General features: G+C 43.3%; 1 protein-coding gene across 1 annotated transcript in view; it reads right to left on the bottom strand.

Moving 5' to 3' along the window:
- Positions 1-21,663, bottom strand: part of exoc3l1 (exocyst complex component 3-like 1) — a 73,591-nt gene that overhangs the window by 4,541 nt on the left and 47,387 nt on the right. Inside the window, exons 6-11 of the mRNA XM_080188146.1 lie at positions 18,819-18,919; positions 10,988-11,095; positions 8,708-8,858; positions 7,221-7,343; positions 4,380-4,535; positions 2,201-2,325 (exon numbers count right to left, since the gene is read on the bottom strand). Of these exons, the coding sequence (XP_080044272.1) occupies positions 2,201-2,325; positions 4,380-4,535; positions 7,221-7,343; positions 8,708-8,858; positions 10,988-11,095; positions 18,819-18,919 (764 nt within the window). The remainder of the gene's footprint in view (positions 1-2,200; positions 2,326-4,379; positions 4,536-7,220; positions 7,344-8,707; positions 8,859-10,987; positions 11,096-18,818; positions 18,920-21,663) is intronic.

The following is a 21,663-nucleotide window of genomic DNA, read 5'->3' as shown; positions in this document are numbered from 1 at the left end:
TTTCTGATTTTCAGTGCAGTTAATTGAATGGACAGAAAACCTTTTAGAACAGACCTGCGGATCTTAGTGAGTAAGAAGTCTCACAACACTAAGTTAAAGTCCAACAAGTTTATTTGATAGTAAACCCACTAGCTTTTGGGGTTTGCCCCTTCATAATACTGATTAGAATGTCATTCTAACCAGTATTCTGTAAACTGTGTGTATCTTTATATGCTCTGTTTGTGACCAGAACTCTCCACTCACCTGACGAAGGGGCAAACCCCGAAAGCTTGTGAGTTTACTATCAAGTAAACTTGTTAGATTTTAACCTGGTGTTGTGAGACTTCTTGCTGTGTTTACCCCAGTCCAACACCGGCATCACGATCTCAGTGAGTGACAGCTAACTATAGAACCTGACTTTCAAAAGAATTCAGACAATGGCAGGTTCGCTCACCCATGGTGGTCAATGATACCACTACGCTGAGCTTCGCACTACATTATCCCCATTGCGACTGTGCATTGCTGCAACCTAGTGGCGGAGGTTGAATACCCTCCTGTACACAAGAGGTCAGGAGATGCAGAGAACTGACATGAACAACAACTTATAGTTATATAGCTCATTTAATGGTATAAATAGCCCAAGTTGCTTCTCAAAAGTATTGTAGAATAAAGTGTAACACTGAGCCACATAAAAGGATATTAGGATAGCTGACAAAAATGTGGTCAAAGAGTGTTGGAGGAAAAGTGAAATAGAGAGGAGGAGAGGTGTGGGTGGGGTGCATTCCAGAGCTTGGGGCCTAGGCAAATGAAAGCAGGGCCATCAGTGATGGAATCATTAAAATTGGGGACACACAAGAGGCCAGAGTTAGGGGACACAGATATCTTGGAGGTCTGTGGGCCTGGAGGAGGCTACGGAACTAGGGAGGCAATGGATGGAGGGGGTGTGGGGTGGGGGCAGGTGGGTGGTGGTGTCGTGGAGGGATTTGAAAACAGAGATGAGAATTTTATAATCAAGGCATTGCTTGACCAGGGTTAGCGAGTACAGAGGTGATAGGAGGACAGTGCTTGCTGGGAGTTAAGACACAGGCACTAGGATTTTGGATGCCCTCCTGTTTACAGAGGTAAAATGTGGGAGACCGGACAGGTGCACTTTGGAATAATAAGTCTAGAAGTCATGAACAAAGGTTTCAGTAGCAAATAAACTGAAATGGGGTGAAGTCGGTCAATGTTAAAGAGGTGGAAACAGGCTGTCTAAGTGATGACTCAAAGATGAGATTCGAAGCTGACCTTGGGATCAAATGTAACACCATGGTTGTGAACAGACTAGTTTAATCTTAGGTGGCTGCCAGGAAGAGAGCTGCAGTCAATAGCTAGGAAAGATGTTTGGTGAGGAGACAGAAAACAGTGGCTCCAATATTCCCAACATTTAATTGGAGAAAGTTTCTGCCAATCCAGACCTAGATGTCAGATAAATAGACAGACTGTGCTGAATGGCCTGCTTTCTGTGCTATATATCTTATGTAATCATGTGAATAAATAGTGGCCTTGAAGTAATGTCACATCACAAGGATGAATTAAAACAAAATTCAATTTCCTATTTTGGGATGGAAGAAGATTGCCTTCCTACTGAGGCTGTTCCCTGTTTTCTCACATCCCAGTTCTTGTTAAAGATAGAATGCAGAGTGAAATATTCCTCAAGGTGAGGGCTGTCAATGCTGGAGATAACAGCCATTCTTTGTAGCCAGTCGCGATACAAAAGAAACTAACTGCCCATTATTCCCCCACTCCTGACATGCATCCCCCCAACATCAGCTTATTGGTACCAAGCAATGCTACATTTGGCCACGATACTCTTGAGACAGGAAAGGGAAAATCAGCCAGGATTCCTGTTGCTGATTATTGGGCAGATAGCAGAAACACAGACATAGGAGTCGAAAATGGTTGGGGTCAGGCTGGACTGAAAGGTCCACCATACTCAGATAGGCTACTGACTGACCCTTTTTGTAACAAATGAAGGATGTCCACATGGGTTATGTACTGAAGCATTGTGGAGCTGTGTTGGCTGTATACTTGTTAGACTAGGTGGTAAACTTAGCCACAGAGCCACATGGGTTGCGCATTTTTTATGTCCAACAATACTGGATCTAAGTTCAGTGTCACTGGTCCTGGTTACTCTGTTGGAGGTGCGATATATATAAAATATATCCTGGGGAAGAATTACCTGACGTCAGGATATTTGGCCACAAGACCAGAAATTTCCAAGCTGAGCAGGGATGTGTCCCTCAGTTTGATGAGCTCTGACACAGAGGAAATCACATTGGTTAGACGATTGGGTTCTTCCAATCCCTGCAGGGAGAACAAAGACAGAGATTCACAGTACCAGATACTGTGTGTGTGTGTGTGTGTGTGTGTGTGCTTCTTTCTTTGCGTACACAGTGTATATGTTAGTGCATTTGGGTACTGTATGTGAATCTTTGTGTGTATCTCCATGTGTCTGTCTACGTATGTTTCTGTGCATGTATGTATATGTCTGTGTAAACATCTGTGTGTATGTACTTCTCTGTATATCTGCATATCGGGAATCAAGAAAGATCAACTTAATGTATACGTATGTGTGTTATAAAAATATTGATTTGCCTGCACATTACTTTTGTTACTAACAAAGACAAAACTAGTGGATTTTAATCAGAAAGTCTGTCAATGATACTGATAATGTTAGTAAAGGATAAATTTCAGGATCTGGAATATTCCACTGTGCAGACAGGAACAGATGAAGAAGCTAGATGGGGAAATATTGAGGTTAAAGAAGAGCAAAAAATTGAAACATAAACTTTTAAAATGCAGGCTTTTCATTACAGCAGGGGGCAGTGTAAGGCCAGGGGATCACAAAGTCCAGACTTGGGTAGCGGGTGGGGGGTGGGGGGGGGGGGGCATGTGGGGAGGTTGTGATTGAAACTAACAGAAGGGTTTGAGAAAACATAGAACCTTTCACCTCTGTTCCACAATCAGTTCAAACATCTGTTTATGGTCACAGTTTGAACATCAGATTAGTGTTGCATCCATCAGGAATTGGGCCAGAAAATAATCTTTGCTTAGTTAAAAAGAGAGAGGCCATGGCTACCTTTTGATTTGATTTGTTATTGTCACATGTATTAACATGTAGTGAAAAGTATTGTTTCTTGCATGCTACGCAGACAAATCATACTATTCACAGAGAAGGAAATGAGAGAGTGTAGAATGTAGCATTACAGTCATAGCCAGGGAATCGAGAAAGATCAACTTAATGCAAGGTAAGTCCATTCAAAAGTCTGGCAGTAGTAAGAAAGAAGCTGTTCTTGAATCGGTTGGTACGTGACCACAGACTTTTGTATCTTTTTCCTGACGGAAGAAGGTAGAAGAGACAATATCTGGGGTGTGTGGTGTCCTTAATTATACAGAGAGCTGGCAGGGTGAACAGGCTTGGAGAAGCATCGTTCACAGCAGCTCACCAGTACTCCCTCCAAGCTATTGCATTGTAGAGAACCACAGGCTGAGCACCAGCTGCAGTCCCTTATACGTGAACGCAGGTGTGGCCACGCAACAATCTTAAACAGACCATGCATTGCAACAAACCGACTGTGTAGAATGAAAGGTAAATGGAGGAAACTCTCTAGGGTTGCCAACTGTGATTAAATGTATTCCTGAAGGTTTCATCACATGACTTGCTCCCACACTCCAGTCACTATTCAGCCACCACATCCAACCTTGTGACACACTGCCTTCCTCTGCCAATTGGAAAGCAAAAAACCTCATTACCCAATTGGATGATGCTTGACTGTCAGTCAACTAATACTCCCCATCCACCACCATTGTCAATATTTTTATATTTGTAAATGAGAAATGTTCAAAGAAAATGACAAAAAAATCCCCACCTAGCTTGTTTATTTATCTGTTCCTGTCTGTACAGTGGAATATTCCAGATCCTGAAATGTATCCTTTACTAACATTATCAGCATCATTGACAGATTTTCTGATTAAAATCCACTCGTTTTGTCTTTGTTAGAAACAAAAATAATGTAAAGACAAATCAATACTTTTATAACACACATACATATACACAGATATACACAGAAGTACATGCACACAGATGTTTACACAGACATACACATACATGCACAGAAACATATGTACACACAGACATTAGCCAGGGTCACACACAGCAGCGTTCTGGAGAATGAGCTTCAATTCCTGGAGACTCCAGGCCAATCTGGAGAGTTGGCAGCCCTAGTTCTCGCTGACATCTATCCTTGTGAGTTTTGGATGCAGGGGTAATGGATGCTATTGTCTATGGTTAAGGTGTTTAAGGTGAATTGTTTCTCAGTAATTAAATGATCAAACTATTAGTGTCTCAGCTCACTCACTAGATTACAGAAGAGTTCCTGCAGTCTCTCTGCATCATGGGACATTCTGTCCGACAGCCTCTCTCGCTCCGCAGGGTTTTTGCAGACAATTTTCTTCAGCATCAGTGTGCGGACATATTCGATGATTACAAGACGGAGGCCTTCAAACAGCATGAACTGTGGAGTCAGCACATCATACAGACATTAGAACTCATGCCCAGGAACCTTCCCTGATCACATAAAGTTGGCTTCACATCTGCAGGGATTATTCTGCCTCTTTGACATTTATTTACCACTTGCTTAATGTTCCCCCTTACCTCCCTCTTGTGTCCCCTGCACCATCAGGAAATCCTTTTGGTAAAACAAATAAAGAAGCTTGGAAAGGCTGAGTGGCTAAGTGCACTCAATGTGGAGTTCAATAGGGTTGTTGTATTTGGTCTCAGTGTACCTGGACAACATGTGAATGAATAACACAGAGAAACCTTTTTAATAGCCTGGCTTTCTGCTACTGATTCACCTCAAGCAATCAATGGAATATCTGTCTGTACATGGGTAGGTGAGTGTCTAAGTATGCATATATGTGTATGCCCGTGTCTTTCTGTGCACATGGCTGTTTGTGGGTGTGCAATTTTTTATTCATTCGTGGGACATGGGTGTCACTGGCTGGGCCAACACTTATTGCCCATCCCTAGTTGCCCTTGGAGGGCAGTTAAGAGTCAACCACTGCTGTGGTTCTGATGCCATATGTAGGGCAAACCAGATAAGGATGGCAGATTTCCTTACCTAAAGAACATTAGTGAACCAGATGGATTTTTCTGACAATTGACAATGGTTTCATGGTCATCAGTAGATTCTTAATTCCAGATTATTTTAGTGAATTCGAATTCCACTATCTGCTGTGGAGGAATTCAAATCTGGATCCCCAGAACATTAGCTGAGTTTCTGGATTAATAGTCTAGCAATAACACCACTAGACCATCGCCTCCTCCATGCAAGTATGTGCACCCAAGTGTAGGTTTATGAGTATGTGCATGCATTGGTGTGTTGCATTATTCTTGATGTGGAGATGCTGGCGTTGCACTGGGGTAAGCACAGTAAGAGGTCTCATAACACCAGGTTAAAGTCTAACAGGTTTATTTGGGAGCACAAGCCACAAGCTTTTGGTACGCTGCTCCTTCACCAGGTGAGTGGGACTTGTATTCACAAACAGGGCATATAAAGACACAAACTCAATTTACAAGATAATCGTTGGAATGTGAGACTTCTTACTGTGCACTATTCTTGGCCAGGTGTGACCAAATCCCGGCCAAAGATTCATGAGACACTTTGGCTTGGGGGCAACGCCATGAAAGACGAGGGTGGGGTTTTGACATAGTTGTGAGAACCTGGGGCTTCTTCTAAGCAAAGTTTTTTGCGTGGCTAGAGCGGAAGTCAGAGACCATGGCACAGTGCACATACATACTACACAAACAAATCTAGCCATTACAGGTAGCCCAGATGCTGGTGGCCTGGAACATGGGACAACCACCCCGAATATGGGACAACCAATTTCATAAAATCCCAGACAACTGGTCAACCTGGGCCAAGGTGTCAGAACTACCATATTGCCTTGACAGCATTTTCATCACAAGCTTGTTAAGTACAAGTCAGGAAACTACAATAGAGAGGAATTAATCTGAATTCCACATACGCTTCCCCTTCTCACTTACCCTAACCATTTTTGATTTGATAACTTGTCTTAGCTGAATAAATAAAAAAAAGACAACAAGGTGGCACAGTAGTTAGCACTGCTGCCTCACAGCACCAGAGACCTGAGTTCATTTCCTGGCTTGAGTCACTGTCTGTGTAGAGTTTGTACATTCACCCTGTGTATGCGTGAGTTTCCTCCGGGTGCTCCAGTTTCCTCCCACAGTTTGAAAGATGTGCTGGTTAGGTGTTTTGGCCATGCTAAATGCTCCCTCAGTGTACCCAAACAGGTGCAGATGTGGTTACCAGGGGATTTTCAAAGTAACTACATTGCAGCATTAATGTAAGTCTACTTGCGGCACTAATAAATAAACTAAACTTTATGGGAATTTGGGCTAAACTTTTAACTGCTTGTTCTTTTTCTTAAAGCAATGCTACACCTTTAAGAAGTTTATGTTGTCACAGTAGCCTGGATTCCCTGAGTGAAGTCCAACATACCATCATGAAAGAAAAGAGAGAAAATTAAATAATAATGTAATAGCATATTTCTGCTATTAAGTTTTCATGTTGCACTGTTGGTGATGATGGTATATTAGAGTTCATCCATGGAGTCCAGGTTACTGTGGCAACATGAACTTTTACATACAAATTGTACCTGGAGCTATGGACAGTGATGGTAGAGGCTCCAATTTTTTTTCCATCAACTGACTGAGCAGGAATCTCTTTCAGTCTAATTGTTCATCTTTTGCATGCACTGGAAAAATTTGCAAGTTGATACTCAACCTGTTTGGCTGGGTTTTGAACACATCTTTCCTGGTCATCAAGTCCTGGGGTGGGTCTGAAACACAGTAAAAAGTCTGACAACACCAGGTTTTAGTCCAACCTAAAACCTGGTGTTGTCAGACTTTTTACTGTGTTTATGCCAGTCCAACGCCGGCATACCCACATCGTGGGTCTGAAACTCAGAGCTTCAGCCTCGGAGATAGGGATGCTACCCACTGTGCCACAAGACCTCAGTGTTACAATAGAGAGAGCTATTAGCCATTGGCTTGCATAGTTGGGTGGCATTTTTCCCCACTTCTAATCTCCTAAAAGGGCTTCATATTTTCTTGTTTAGTTGCATTAGAGATAGAATGGGGGAAGGGCAGCGAGTGAAATAAGGAGCTTATTCCTCACCTGAAAGACAGGCTCTCTGATGCGGGTGAAATAGCTGCAGTATTTGTCCATGACGGTACAGATGGTATTGATAAAATCAGAGTCACTGAGCCAGGAGTTAGACAACAGCTGAAGGAAATGAGGCTAGAGAGAAGAATTGCAGTGAGTTTAATACTTAATATTGTACAAAGCTTCATTAACATAGTTACAAATGCTTCATGGGATGAAAGATCTTACATTTGGATAAAGAATGCTTTCACATTTTCTGTAAACACTACCCCCATCAAACACTCCCAGAACAAATAAAGTGCTAGGTTGCATACAGAATAAAGGTCCCTCTTAACTGTCCCCATCAAACACTCCCAGGATAAGTACAGCACAGAGTTAGGTACAGAATAAAGCTTCCTTTATACTGTCCCCATCAAACACTCCTGGGACAAGTACAGCATGGGGTTAGATACGGAGTAAAGCTCCCTTTATAGTGTCTCCATCAAACACTCCCAGGACAGGTTTGGCATGGGATTAGATACAGAGTAAAGCTCCCTCTATACTGTCTCCATCAAACATGAACAGAACAGGTAAAGTTTCCTCTACACTGTCCCCATCAATCTCTCGCAGGACAGGTATAGCATGGGGTTAGATACAGAGTAAAACTCCCTATACGATGTCTCCATCAAACACTAACATAGCGTGTACAGCACAGGGTTAGATAAAGTGCCTACCAGCTTGCGGCAACTAAATGCCTTAGCACCAGTCGCAGAAGAACATTTATTCCTACACTGTCAGTTCTTTAGGTCTCTCTCTGTGAGAATTTGTTTTGTGCCACTCAGTGGAATGTTTTCTCATCTGGTACTCGACTTAGTTAGCCAGAAATGGATCTCCCGACAGACCCAGACAGCAGGGAGATGTTTGTCATGAATGGTTAGGTTGGAAGAACCAATGATTAAATAACATAGCTTTCCTCGCAGTCTCCACGATTGAGACAAACTCAACAATCAGACAACAACTTCAATCTGATCCTCATAGCATGGAATATGAAATGGTTATTATGCTGCTTTAGAAATGATCAACCATTTAAAAAAAAATTATTCTCAGGATCTGGACATGGTTTGCAAGCTGGGTATTTATTGCCCAACATTAGCTGCCAAGTTGGAAACACCTGAAAGGCTTACTAGATTCTTCAGAGGACAGTTAACATTGATGTGGGACGGGGGTGTCACAGACTGGGTAAATTTGGCAGCTTACCTTCCCTAAAGGATATTGGTAAACCATTTGGTTTTTATGTCAATCTGGTTAGATAATTTTTATTGATATTGATTTTTCAAGACAAATTCCAGTTCTCAAATTGCTATGGTAGGTTTTGAACACACAATTTTCTAAATTATAAATCCAAGCCTCCAGATTATTAATCCTGTAATATGAACATCATGTTACTGTACCCAATAAACACTGGTCTTTTAGCTCCCAGAAGTACACCAATTCTCTCTGCTATTTGTATGATACAGTACCTTTAGTTCTGTAAGCATCTCATCTATTAGCAATCTGCAGCCTCTTTTCAGCGCTCGGTCTACAGCGGTATCAATGGAGTGAGGTAATTTACTGCAAGAGTCGCCATGGGAACCCTGGCCACACTGTTGCTGCAGCCATTGGACAGATCTCCTGGAACACAAGAGGATAGTGCTAATATTAACTTAATGTTGCAGTACCTGTCCAATTAAAAATAAATTGTTCCTATTCCTTCTGACATAGAGAGCAGCTCCCAGCTCTCCTCAAGTTTCTGTCTTTCATGTGTGAATATTAACAGTCAGTTAGTCATTGAGCTAACACACTGGTTCTTCATCTGATGATGGGTAACATGGGCAAATCAACTGCAGCCTACAATACCAAAATGGCTCAGTGTCTTCTTCCTCTAATATCCTCACTGTCCTGCCTGGGGAATCTAGAGCACTGGGTCACAGTCTCAGGAGAAGGGGTTGGCTATTTTAGATTGGGATGAGGAAACATTTCTTCACTCAGAGGGTTGTGAATCTTGGAATTCTCTACTCCAGGAGGTTGTGAATGCTCGGTTGTTGATTACATTCAAGACTGATGTCAATAGATTTTTGAAAACGAAGGGATGTAGGGACATTGTAGGAAAAGGAGCTGAGGCCAAAGATCAGCCATGATTGAATTGAATGGTAGACCAGGCTCAAAGCGCTGAATAGCTTGCATGCTATTTCTTATGTTCTTATACCTGCAAATGCACTGTACAGCAATGGCTACTGGGCACAAGGATCCTCCTCTGCCCCTTTGTCTTTCAGCTCTCAATCCTGGTGCATTAGATGCTGCCATGGCTCCAATCTACAGTTTCATGGCTTGAGTCCTAGTGCTGTGGCTTTTTGATTTCTAAGATTTAGTAGCACAATGTGAGGAGAGTAAAGTAATAATGTACATATGTAAGGATCAGGGTACTTCCTTTTATGCAGAACCTTTTGCAACTTTAGGATGTCCTAAAGCACCTTACGCCAATGAAATAAGTTAGAGAAATATTCAAATGTAGGAATTACAGCAGATAATTTGCACACACCAAGATCTACCAACAGCACTCAACTGAATGGAGTGTGGCTTGGATTTTGTTCTCGACAGCGTGTCTCCAACATATGGCTTCTGACTCAGAGACAAAAGTATGGCACTATGCCACAACTGGTCTTTAAACTTTAAGGATTACTCCCCAGTAGTTCCAGATCTTTCAGGATAAATTCAAGCTGGGCTACAATTGACAATTGGCCATTCTACAAGATGTTAAGTTTTGGTGTCCTATGTGACCACAGTTAATATTCTGTATTCACCCCAGAACTTGCACACTTGCATTATCCAGACAGGATCACTGATCACTGACCAGGGGTTAGAAGCCTGCAGGATTATTCACCCCACCCCATTTGAGGTCTGAGGTTTATGGAACCTGAGTGAGAAACACACTCAGCGTAGCCTGAAGCCTAAGTCTGAAACCTTCTTAGTTTGCGTGTGTCAGTAGATTGGGTGGTGACTTTATCAAGGGGAAAGGGAAGAGTGTAAGACTTAATCTTACCCTCCCGAAGACCATGTTTTACATGAGGCTGCATCTCATTGAGCTGCACTACTTTGTAATGTGACTGTTGAGGTAAATTGTGCTCTGTTGGCAGCACTCTCACCTGGGTTTTAAATCCCACAGTAAGAAGTCTCACAACACTAGGTTAAAGTCCAACCAGTTTATTTGATAATAGACTCACAAGCTTTCAGAAACACTGCTCCTTCGTCAGGTGAGTGGAAGGTTCTAATTAGAGAAGGTCATATAAAGACACATACAGTTTACAGAATACTGATTAGAATGCAAGTCTTTACAGCTAAGCTGCTATTCAAGTCTTAAAGATGCAGACAATTTAAATCCCACTCCAGGGCTTGAACATGAAGGGAAAAGATGAAGATAACACTGTACTGCTGGAGCTCGGTTGGAGGTGCTGCCTTTCAGATGAGATGTTATAGAGATTAAACTGATGCTTGCTTGGGTGGATGTATAAGATCAATTACACTATTTTGAAGAAGAACGAACAGGAGAATGACCGCCAGTGACCTGGCCAATATTTATCCTTGAATCAACACCACAACAAAACAGATTTATGGACATTATCATTTTGTTGTTTGCAGGAGATTGCTGTGCACAAATCAACTGCCATATTTCCTATATTACAGGAAGTGATTATATTGCACAAAGCACTTTAATGGCTATGGAGTGCTTTGAAACATCTAGGAGCCATATTCAGGCTGCGTACCTGAATGCAATACAGTTGTTGACGGCAGCCAGCAGGTACAGCAGGTAATACTTGGGTTGGGATTCCTTTTGTCGTTTCTTTCCATAACTGATGGCAGCCTCCCGGAACCTATAGTGAAAGGTACATGAAGAACATAAAGATGAAATTGGAGAAGGTTCAGGAAGATTCCCTGCCACTTACGCCATCCCCACTTATTAAAAACACAATTAGAAGGCTGAATGATATGTTGGCCTTCATTGGAAGGAGATTTGAGTACAGGAATAAAGATGACTTGTTGCAATGGAGCCTTGGTGAGACTGTACCTGGAGTGCTGTGTTACAGTTTTAGTTTCCTTATCTAAGGAAGGATATATTTGCCACAGAGGGTGTGCAACAAAGGTTCACCAGACTCATTTCAGGGATAGTGGGATTGTCTTAGAGATTGAGGAAACTGGGCCTGTCGTCTCTAGAGTTTCAAATAATGAGAGGTGATCTCATTGAAACTTACAAAGTTTTTATAAGGCGTGATGGGTTAGATGTAGATGGGATGTTCCCCCTGGCTGGCAAGTCTAGAACTAGGGGACTTGGTCTGAGAATAAAGGGTGAGCCATTTAGGACTGAGATGAGGAGGAATTTCTTCACTCTGAAGGTAGTGAACCTTTAGAATTCTCTACCCTATGGGGCAATGGGAGTTCAGTCACTCAAGACAGAGATCAATTTCTGAATACTAAGGACACTGAGGGATAGGGTGATAATGGAGAAATATGGCATAGAGGTAGATGATCAAGATAAGATGATTAGAGGTTTAGATAGGGTGGATAGTGATAGCCTTTTTCCTCGGATGGAGAAAGCTAGCACGAGGGGGCATGGCTTTAAATTAAGGGGGGGTAGCTACAGGACGGATGTCAGGGGTAGGTTCTTTACCCAGTGGGTGGTGAGGGATTGGAATGCCCTGCCTGCTGCAGTTGTAAATGCGTCTAGTTTGGGGGCGTTTAAGAGATCTCTGGATAGGTTTATGGACGAAAAGGGATTGGTATAGGCTAGTGGGTCATTGTTTTTGTAACTGGTCGGCGCAACATCGTGGGCCGAAGGGCCTGTTCTGCGCTGTAGTGTTCTATGTTCTATGTTCTATGTTCTATGATCAGTCATGATTTGATTAAATGGCAGAAGTGGTTGGATGGCTTATTCCTGCTTCCATTTCCTATGTTCCTGTGTTATCAGGTTTTGTCCAGTAAATGATGCCAAGCATTTGCCTCGACATTACAAAGGCATTGTTTATAACGTATTCACTGACCCTGAAGCCTGATGCATGTGTTTTGCGCCCCTTCAGCACATTTCAGAGACTTGCACAAACTGGAGAGAATGTGGTAAGGTAATTAGTCTAGTCTACATGGGACCATCACCATCTCTATCAAAGAGAGAGGGAGAGACAATTGGTTATATAGTTTGAGGGGCACCACTTTGCAACCAGCATGGTGGAGGTGAGGAGGCAGTGTCCAAGGCTACAGCAGCTGGAATGGGATCTGAACCTGAGCTGTTGGCATTATTCTGGAGCACACGCTGAACTGGTGATAAAGAGAGGGGAATGTTCATAAACATCCCCTTTTACATTGCATGTCCCACAAGGTTAGAATTCCTATATTCAAGGAAAATACTAATATTCCAAAAAGATAATGAAGAAGCATTTTTAATTACAAGGAATTTTCAGCAATTGAGTCAGCAATGTGATCCTCTCATTATTTCCCATCCTGGACAAGCTGCATTAATAGCAATACTGCACTGTAGGCAATGGGGACTGTATTAAATGCAATAATTGATGACCACCAGTTAGCTAACAAATAAAAATGGGTTTATTACTACTTAACTACAATCGATGTGTTCATTCTCAGCTCCTGGATCAATGCAGCTGCAAAAGACCACACTCTGCTCTGAGATTGCCGTATTCATCTCCCACTAGGCAATCGGTTCACATCTGATACACACCTCTTAAAGGTGGCCAACTATAACAGGGACTATATCTGATTCTGAACTTTCAGATAATTTAAAGCCATTAGATATAATCCACAAAGGACCACAGAAGGAGGGAGACATTTGGTTGAGGGTCACCACTCCACATGAAGGTAAGGAGACAGGCCTATTTAGGCTACCACATTTGTTGGCATTATTCTGCTCCACACTCGAGTCATCTAGCCAACAGAACCAATTGAACCCTATACTAGATTCTCACATTAGAAACATTACTGAAAGTTGGAGTGAAGAATCTGACAAGGAAAACAGTGCTTGTTAAATTGGTTACTCAGAACACACTCTAACTCAGTCAGACTTGTGAACTGCTGATTAAAACCAGCCCCTTTGTTTTTTCATTATTTATGGATGTCGCCGGCAAAGGTAGAATTTATTGCCCACTCCTAGGTAACCATGAGAATATGTGGGTTGCCCTCATGTGTCATCAAGGTCGCAAAATTCTGGTCTGGCCTGTATTGAGTTAGTTGACCTCAGCTATAGCAATGAGGAACTGTGATTAACATCAGCATTCCTGGGTTGGAGTGAGGGAGGTAAGTCTGACTTCTATTCCCTGTCCACCATTGTGTGTGTGTGTGTGTGTGTGTGTGTGTGTGTGTGTGTGTGTGTGTGTGTGTGTGTGTGTGTGTGTGTGTGTGTGTGTGTGTGTGTGTGTGTGTGTGTGTGTGTGTGTGTGAAAACATTCAGCGCTGATACTTGAGAAGTTCTTCCCCCACCACCCCTCCCCTAACTCCATGGTTGAACACCTGCCACCAGTTGTGTCGACCTGAGCAGCTGTATACTTAGATCGGTGTAGGGGTAGACTGGTTTCTACAGGCTGGGGAAATAGAGTAAAACTTAAAAAAACCCCTGATAATCAGCAGGCTTGAATTATTTACCAAATCTGTCCCACAGATTGCGATGAATATTTGTGATGCGCAACAGAGGAGATGTCACATTTCAGATACTGTGGGATCAGACTTCCACAGAAATCCCTCTTTTCTGAAGATCCGTGGAAAAATAGTGGGGGTGATTTTACGCTCCCTTTTTCAGTGGGCAGAAGCCAGAAATTCCCTTGGGAGGCCCAAAGCATGATTTATGCTGGTGGGACTTTCCTTGTGATTGTCCTCACTCCCCCGTCAGTGATATAGCAGGAATCCCCATTGGAATATATTAACATCAGATTATCTGGCCTCCACATCTGCTCATTCCACTTCACCCCCTTACATGAGGGCATGTTGACATGAATCACGGCAGTAGGTTTAGTACTACTGGAGCTAGTTGAGGTCAAGGATCAAGTGGGGTTCACCCTAGATGTGACCCGTGCCAATTGCCACATTGCTGAAAGTGATGGCACAGGTATTGAATATAAAAGTAGGGGGGTCTTGCTTCAGCTGTATAGGGCATTGGTGAGGCCGCAGCTGGAGTACTGTGTGCAGTTTTGGGCGCCGCACCTGCGCAAGGATATTTTGGCCCTGGAGGGAGTGCAGAGGAGGTTTACTAGGCTGATACCGGAGTTGAGGGGATTGAGCTATGAGGAGAGGCTGAATAAACTAGGCTTGTACTCGTTAGAGTTTAGAAGAATGAGGGGAGATCTCATTGAGACGTATAAGATGATGAATGGGATGGATAGGATAGAGGTGGAGAGACTCTTCCTGCTCAAAAAAGACAGTAGGACTAGGGGGCACAGCCTCAAGATAAAGGGGAGGCGGTTTAGAACGGAGTTGAGGAGGAACTTCTTCACTCAAAGGGTGGTGAATCTCTGGAATTCTCTGCCCGTTGAAGTGGTGGAGGCTGCCTCGCTAAATATTTTTAAGAAGCAGGTTGATGGGTTCTTGATAAGAGAGGGGATTAAGGGTTATGGGGAGAGGGCGGGAAAGTGGAACTGAGCCACAACAGATCAGCCATGATCTTATTGAATGGCGGGGCAGGCTCGAAGGGCTAGATGGCCTACTCCTGCTCCTATTTCTTATGTTCTTATGTATTATGTGTGTTTACTGACAGGATGCTGAGTAGGCAGCTCAGCATCTTACTCTGATTTTATGCATAACCTAACATTTTGGACCTCACTGCTCCAGTTAATACCATTCCATAAATGGGTGCAACTGAACATGCATTCAACTGTGCAGGAGTGCCCCACCCTCAAATGCCTACCCTCTGCTATTTAAAGACATTACCATCCAATTTGTAGGTTAGTTTAATTTGACTATTTACTAGCTGTTGCAGAGTTCTTGGGAGTACTGGATTAATGGAGGATTTGGGAAAAGTTGGTTAAGTCAACTGGGAGTGAGTGCTGAGCCTGGTAGCAATAAGTGTAAGCTCCGGGATATAAGTACCCATCTATGGGTCAGGGTTTGTGAAACATATATGTGATTTGGGTTGTAGTTGTGATATATTTTTGGTAGGTAAGTAAAGGGGGTAAGGTGAGCAAAGCAATGTGGATGCCAATGGTGCACTTGGGGGGACATAGCATAGAACCCCTACCTTGCAGAAGGAGGCTATTTGGCTCTTCGAGACTGCATCAACTCTCTGAAAGAGCATCCCACCCCTCTGTCCTTTTCCCATGACCCTGCGCATTTGCCATGGCTAATCCACCTAACCTACATATCATAGAGTCATAGAGGTTTACAGCATGGAAACAAGTCCTTTGGCCCACCTTGTGCATGCCGCCCTTTTTATTAAAAACCCCTAAACTAATCTCAGTTGCCCACATTTGGCCAATATCCCTCTATACCCATCTTATCCTGTAACCATCTAAATGTTTTTTAAACGATAAAATTGTATCCGCCTCTACTACTATCCCTGGCAGCTTGTTCCAGACATTCACCACTCTCTATGTGAAAAAATTGCCCCTCTGGACACTTTTTTATCTCTCCCCTCTCACCTTAAACCTATGCCCTCTAGTTTTAGATTCTCCTACCTTTGGGAAAAGATATTGACTATCTACCTTGTCTATGCCCCTCATTATTTTATAGACCTCTATAAGGTTACCCCTCAGCCTCCTACACTCCATAGAAAAAGGTCCCAGTCTATTCAGCCTCTCCTTATAACTCAATCCATCAAGTCCCGGTAGCATCCTAGTAAATCTTTCTGCACTCTTTCTAGTTTAATAATATCCTTTCTATAATAGAGTGACCAGAATTGCACATAGTATTCCAAGTGTGCCCTTACTAATATTTTGTACAACTTCAACAAGACATCCCAACTCCTGTATTCAATGTTCTGACCGATGAAACCAAGCATGTCAAATGCCTTCTTCACCACCCTGTCCACCTGTGACTCCACTTTCAAGGAGCTGTGTACCTCTAGATCTCTTTGTTCTGTAACTCTCCCCAATGCCCTACCATTAACTGATTAAGTTCTGCCCTGGTTCAATCTACCAAAATGCATTACTTCGCATTTGTCCAAATTAAACTCCATCTGCTATTCATCAGCCCACTGGCCCAATTGATCAAGATCCTGCTACAATTGGAGATAACCTTCCTCACTGACCACCATGCCTCCAATTTTGGTGTCATCTGCAAACTTACTAACCATGCCTCCTATATTCTCATCCAAATCATTAATATAAATAACAAATAAAGTTGGCCCATCACTGCTCCCTGAGGCACACCACTGGTCACAAACCTCCAGTTTGAAAAACAACTCTCTACAACCATCCTCCAGCTTCCGTCAATAAACCAATTTCGTATTCATTTAGATACCTTGCCCTGGATCCCATGAAATTTAACTTTATGCAATAACCTACCATGCAGTACCTTGTCAAAGGCCTAGCTAAATCCATGTAGACAACATCAACTACACTACCCTTATTTACCTTCTTGGTTACCCCTTCAAAAAACTCAATTAAATTTGTGAGACATGATTTTCCACTTACAAAGCCATGCTGATTGTCCCTAATCAGTTCCTGTGCCTGTAGGTCCTGTCTCTCAAAATACCTTCCATAGATGTGAAGCTCACTGGCCTGTAGTTCCCAGGCTTTTCCCTGCAGCCCTTTTCAAACAAAGGCAGAACATTTGCCACTCTCCAATCTTCAGGCACCTCACCCGTGACTATCGATGATTCAAGTATCTCTGCTAGGGGACCTGCAGTTTCCTCCCTAGCCTCCCACAATGTCCTGGGATATACCTCATCAGATCCCACAGATTTATCTACCTTGATGCGCTTTAAGACTTCCAGCACCTCCTTCTCTGTAATATGTACATTCCTCAAGACATCAATATTTATTTCCCCAAGTTCCCTAACATCCACGCTTTTCTCAATAGTAAATACTGATGAGAAATATTCATTTAGAATCGTTGGGCTCTAAGAGACAATTTAGCATGGCCAATCCAATCCACCTAACCTGCACAGCTTTGGACTGTGGGAGAAAATGGGAGTAGCTGGAGGAAACCCACGCAGACATGGGACGAATGTGCAAACTCCACGCAGGTAGTCACTTAAGCTCAGAATTGAATCTAAGTCCCTGGTGCTGTGAGGCAGCAATGCTAACCATAGTGCCACCATTCTGCATGTGAGGTCACTTGTGTGAGGTCATTGAACTTCTTGCAGCACTGCATCCAGATCCTCAGTATCAGACTGATGGCGTTGATCACTACTGCCATATAAGTACCTGTCTCATGGGCTTCCTGGCCCCCTGAGGGGTGAGAATCTCTCTCCTCTAAACCAGCTCCTGCATCAGTAACTCCAATGCAAAATCTGAAAACAGGAGGGTATATTCTCTTACCTGATGTGTCATTTCAGGTACTGCTTGAAGGTTTACAAATATCTCCCCAGACAGCTGCAGCCCCTGCTGGTGCGGGAATCTGCCTCATCTTTCAGGGGTGCCGTCTAGTTATAAGTGGGTGTGAATCTTGCATGAACCTGGGCCCAGCTAATGTGCGCTACCATTCAGTGCTGCACTGCACACCAAATTACACAGATGAGCAGGCTCGTTGAGATTTTTTTTGGCAAATTATCCCTGAAAGTCCAAAATAAATCAAATTTACTAGGATAAGCTTATATAGTGATTCTCTTGGTCTCCAATTACATAGTTGCTCAAGAAAGACAGATAAGCTGGAAAGATGCTGTAACTGACTGTTTTTTACCAGGATTTTTGGGAAAGTAATGATGAAAACTGGGAGAACCTGTACTCGTTGGAGTTTAGAAGGATGAGGGGACATCTTATAGAGACATGTAAGATAATGAAGGGGATGGATAGGGTAGAGGTAGAGAGAGTCTTCCTGCTTAGAAAGGACAGCAGGACTAGAGGACACAGCCTCAAGATAAGGGGCGTGGGGGGTGCAGTTTAGATCAGAGTTGAGGAAGAACTTCTTCACTCAAAGGATGGTGAATCTCTGGAATTCTCTGCCCGTTGAAGTGGTGGAGGCTACCTCGCTAAATATATTTAAGTCATGGGTAGATAGGTTTCTGATAGACAAGGGAATTAAGGGTTATGGGGAGAAAGCGGGAAGTGGAACTGAGCCACTTCAGATCAGCCATGATCTTATTGAATGGCAGGGCAGGCTCGAAGGGCTAGATGGCCTACTCCTGCTCCTATTTCTTATGTTCTTATGTTCTTAACCCCACAGATTTAACAAACTCACATTTGATAGATGTTTAACTAATCTGGTGAGTTTGCTTATTTGAGTTGCTCAAATTCCTTTCAAACACCTTTCAACATCTTGCTTGTCCGGTTCTGTTCAAAAGACACAATTATTTATCGTCAACAGATTTATCTGTTGGGTTGGGAAATTATGACACACTTTAACAGTTTCTCTCAAATAAAAGGCACTATTTAATGGTCACGGTCTGAGCTGTGAGCTGTGCAGAGAGTATGAACAATAACACCAATTCCTTTATTAATAGCTTACCTGTAGAGGAAAGACTCCAGTTCCTGTAGGGCCATGGCCACCACTTGATCTTTGAGGGAGTCACTGATCACCATCGCCACCTGGACATTCTCTTCCAACATCTAGATGAAAAAAGTGCAAAATTTGAAGGTTGAGGCAACTGTGCATGAAACACAACACAAGGTATAACTTAACAGCTGTCAGGGAGCTCATATTGAATGAGGATATCTGTTCATCTCCTTCAAAATTCTAGTTATTATTCATTTTACTATTGTATTAGTTATACAGAAACTATTGGAACTGCGCTATTGAGTTGGTTTTCATACTGGTTGATTTATACACCACATTCACCGAGATGCTGAGTGCTGGGGTATATCACAGATTCAGATAATGACCCATACTTATTAGGTAGTCACCGTTCCCATTCTGAATTCATTCTTCATTATGTGAATTATGATTTCAATTAAATTGGCTACAGCAGCATTTATTGCCCACCCCGATTACCCTTGACAAAGTTGTGATGAGCTGCCTTCTTGAACCACTGTATCCGTGAGGTGGCCACAGTGCTGTTAGAGAGGGAGTTCCAGGATTCTGACCAGGTGATAGTGAAGGAATGGTGAGATTTTTCCAAGTGACTCAGCATCTTGACTTGGAGGGGAGCTTTCAGGTGGTGGTGTTGCCAGGTATCTACCACTCTTGTCCTTTTAGATGGTAGAGGTCGTGGGTTTCGATGGTTCTATCCGTCAGTTCACTGATCCGAGTTGGGACATTAGTGAGGAACATTAGAACAGCTTTGAAATTTAAATTTGACTGCAGCTTTTTGAGAGGAGGGACTTCCAGGTTTTCACTACCCTTTGTGCGAGAAAAGGTTCTGAACCCTTGCTCTGGACTCTTCTATCAGAGAAATATTTTCTCTCAATCTGCCCTTTCAAATCCTCTCATTACCTTCAGGACCATGACTTGAATTACTGGCCTTTTGGTGGTAGGTTGAGAATTGGGGAGGGGAGGGGTAAAATAGCAGGGGAACCATGTCGGCCATGCTATGGGATATCCCTCTCAAGCCAGCTAAGGTGCAAAGGGGGAATTTTACAGCCAAGCCATTTTGCTGACAGGTGATCCCCAAACCCCACCCCACCCCTTTCTAAGGCCCAAAGAGGGGAATGCAAGCAGGGAACTGAGGGTTCTTCAATCTCCCCAGAGGAGTGTCTCCTCTGAACCTTAAGCCCCCCCATATGTTTTATTTTAGGAAATTACTTGCTGTAGGCTCTCAAGCAACCAATGCTTCAGGCTAGCTGCTGGCCCTCTGATTGGGCTGGCAGCATCAGGAACCTGCCCGCTATCCCAAGTCAGGTCTCAGACTCATAGATGACCAATTAGGAGGCTGCCTGTGGTAAAATTACCAGGGCGATCCCACTGCCCAGCGAGTGCAGATTTGGGGCCCTGGCCACTGGTGGAAATTTCAGGCCATGTGCTTGTCAGATTGGTATGAATATTCCTGCGTTAAGTGTGGGAGAAAATAATAGCCAGTCTTCTTGCTTCAGATCCCAGTCCAGTAATCCTGTGTGTGGATATTTGGTGAGGCTAGGGCAGTTTCATCTGTGCTGTCCAACGTGGTCAAATAGCCTCTTCTCACCGTCAACCCCACCCATGGAAAATTGGGTGGGTGCAGGTGGGTACGTGACACTGGGGGGGTGCTTCGGCACAGGTGAGTCAATAGCTAAAAAAAAATGATTCTCACAACCTTCAGATGTTCCAAAGCACTTCACAGCCAATAAAGTATTTCTGAAGTGTAGTCACTGTAGGAAACACAACAGCCAATTTGCACACAACAAGATCCCACTACAGCAATGTGATGATGAGCCAATAATTTTTATTCATAGAATCCCTACAGTGCAGAAGAAGGGCATTTGGCCCATTGAGTCTGCACCAACCTCAATCCCACCCAGTCCATATTCCATAACCCCATGTATTTACCCTACTAATCCCCTGATACTCGGGTCAATTTAGCATGGTCAATCAACCGAACCCGCACATCTTTGGACTGTAGAAGGAAACCAGAGCACCCAGGGGAAACCCACACACATACAGGGAGAATGTGCAAACTCCACACAGAGGTTGGAATCAAACCCAGGCTCCTGGGTCTGTGAGGCAGCAATGCTAACCACTGTGCCACCATGCTGACCCGAACAATGTGTGTTGAGAGATAAATGTTGGTCAGAGCACCAGGGTTAACTCCCCTGCTCTTCTTTAAGTTAGTGCCATGACATCTCAATTTCACATCCACTTGAGAGGGTAGGCACAACCTTGATTGAACATCTCATCCAAAAAAGATAGTTCCAACAGTGGCACACTCCCTCAGTACAGCATTGATGTGCTAGCCTAGATTACATGATCAAGTTTCTACAATGGCATTTAAACCACAAACTTTTGACTTGGTGATGGTGCTACTACTGAACGACAGCTTCCAAACCCCAAGTTAGGGGTAAAAATTGGTACCTTGACCTCAGGTTATCAGGGCTGTAGGTCCAAAGTGTCCGAGAAGTTTGAGTTACTCCACTATGATTGATTGTGCTAGCAATCCGTGTGCAAAGGGATCATGAAAGACTCTGGTTTTATTTCAGTTAGAGGGCCTCGCCATGGCAACCATGGACCTTCGGGGAGGTGTTGGGGAAAAGGAAGAATCTCCCCATCTGCTGAGAATAGGGTCACTCTTACTTGTTGCTTTTTTATTTCAAAACAAGCAGATATGAGTTTATCTATATACTACATAAAAGAAAACAGAAAATGTCATGACAGCAACTGGATACTGGCCTCAGTGCCCTAAGGTACTCCCAGCACATCATGCCCCATGCACCGTCTGTGACTC

Source organism: Carcharhinus amblyrhynchos, chromosome 4, assembly GCF_965287045.1.
Source record: "Carcharhinus amblyrhynchos chromosome 4, sCarAmb.v2.hapA, whole genome shotgun sequence".
Lineage (NCBI taxonomy): Eukaryota > Metazoa > Chordata > Chondrichthyes > Carcharhiniformes > Carcharhinidae > Carcharhinus > Carcharhinus amblyrhynchos.
The sequence above is the reverse complement of the archived record's forward strand: the minus strand, read 5'-3'. Positions and strand labels throughout refer to the sequence as shown.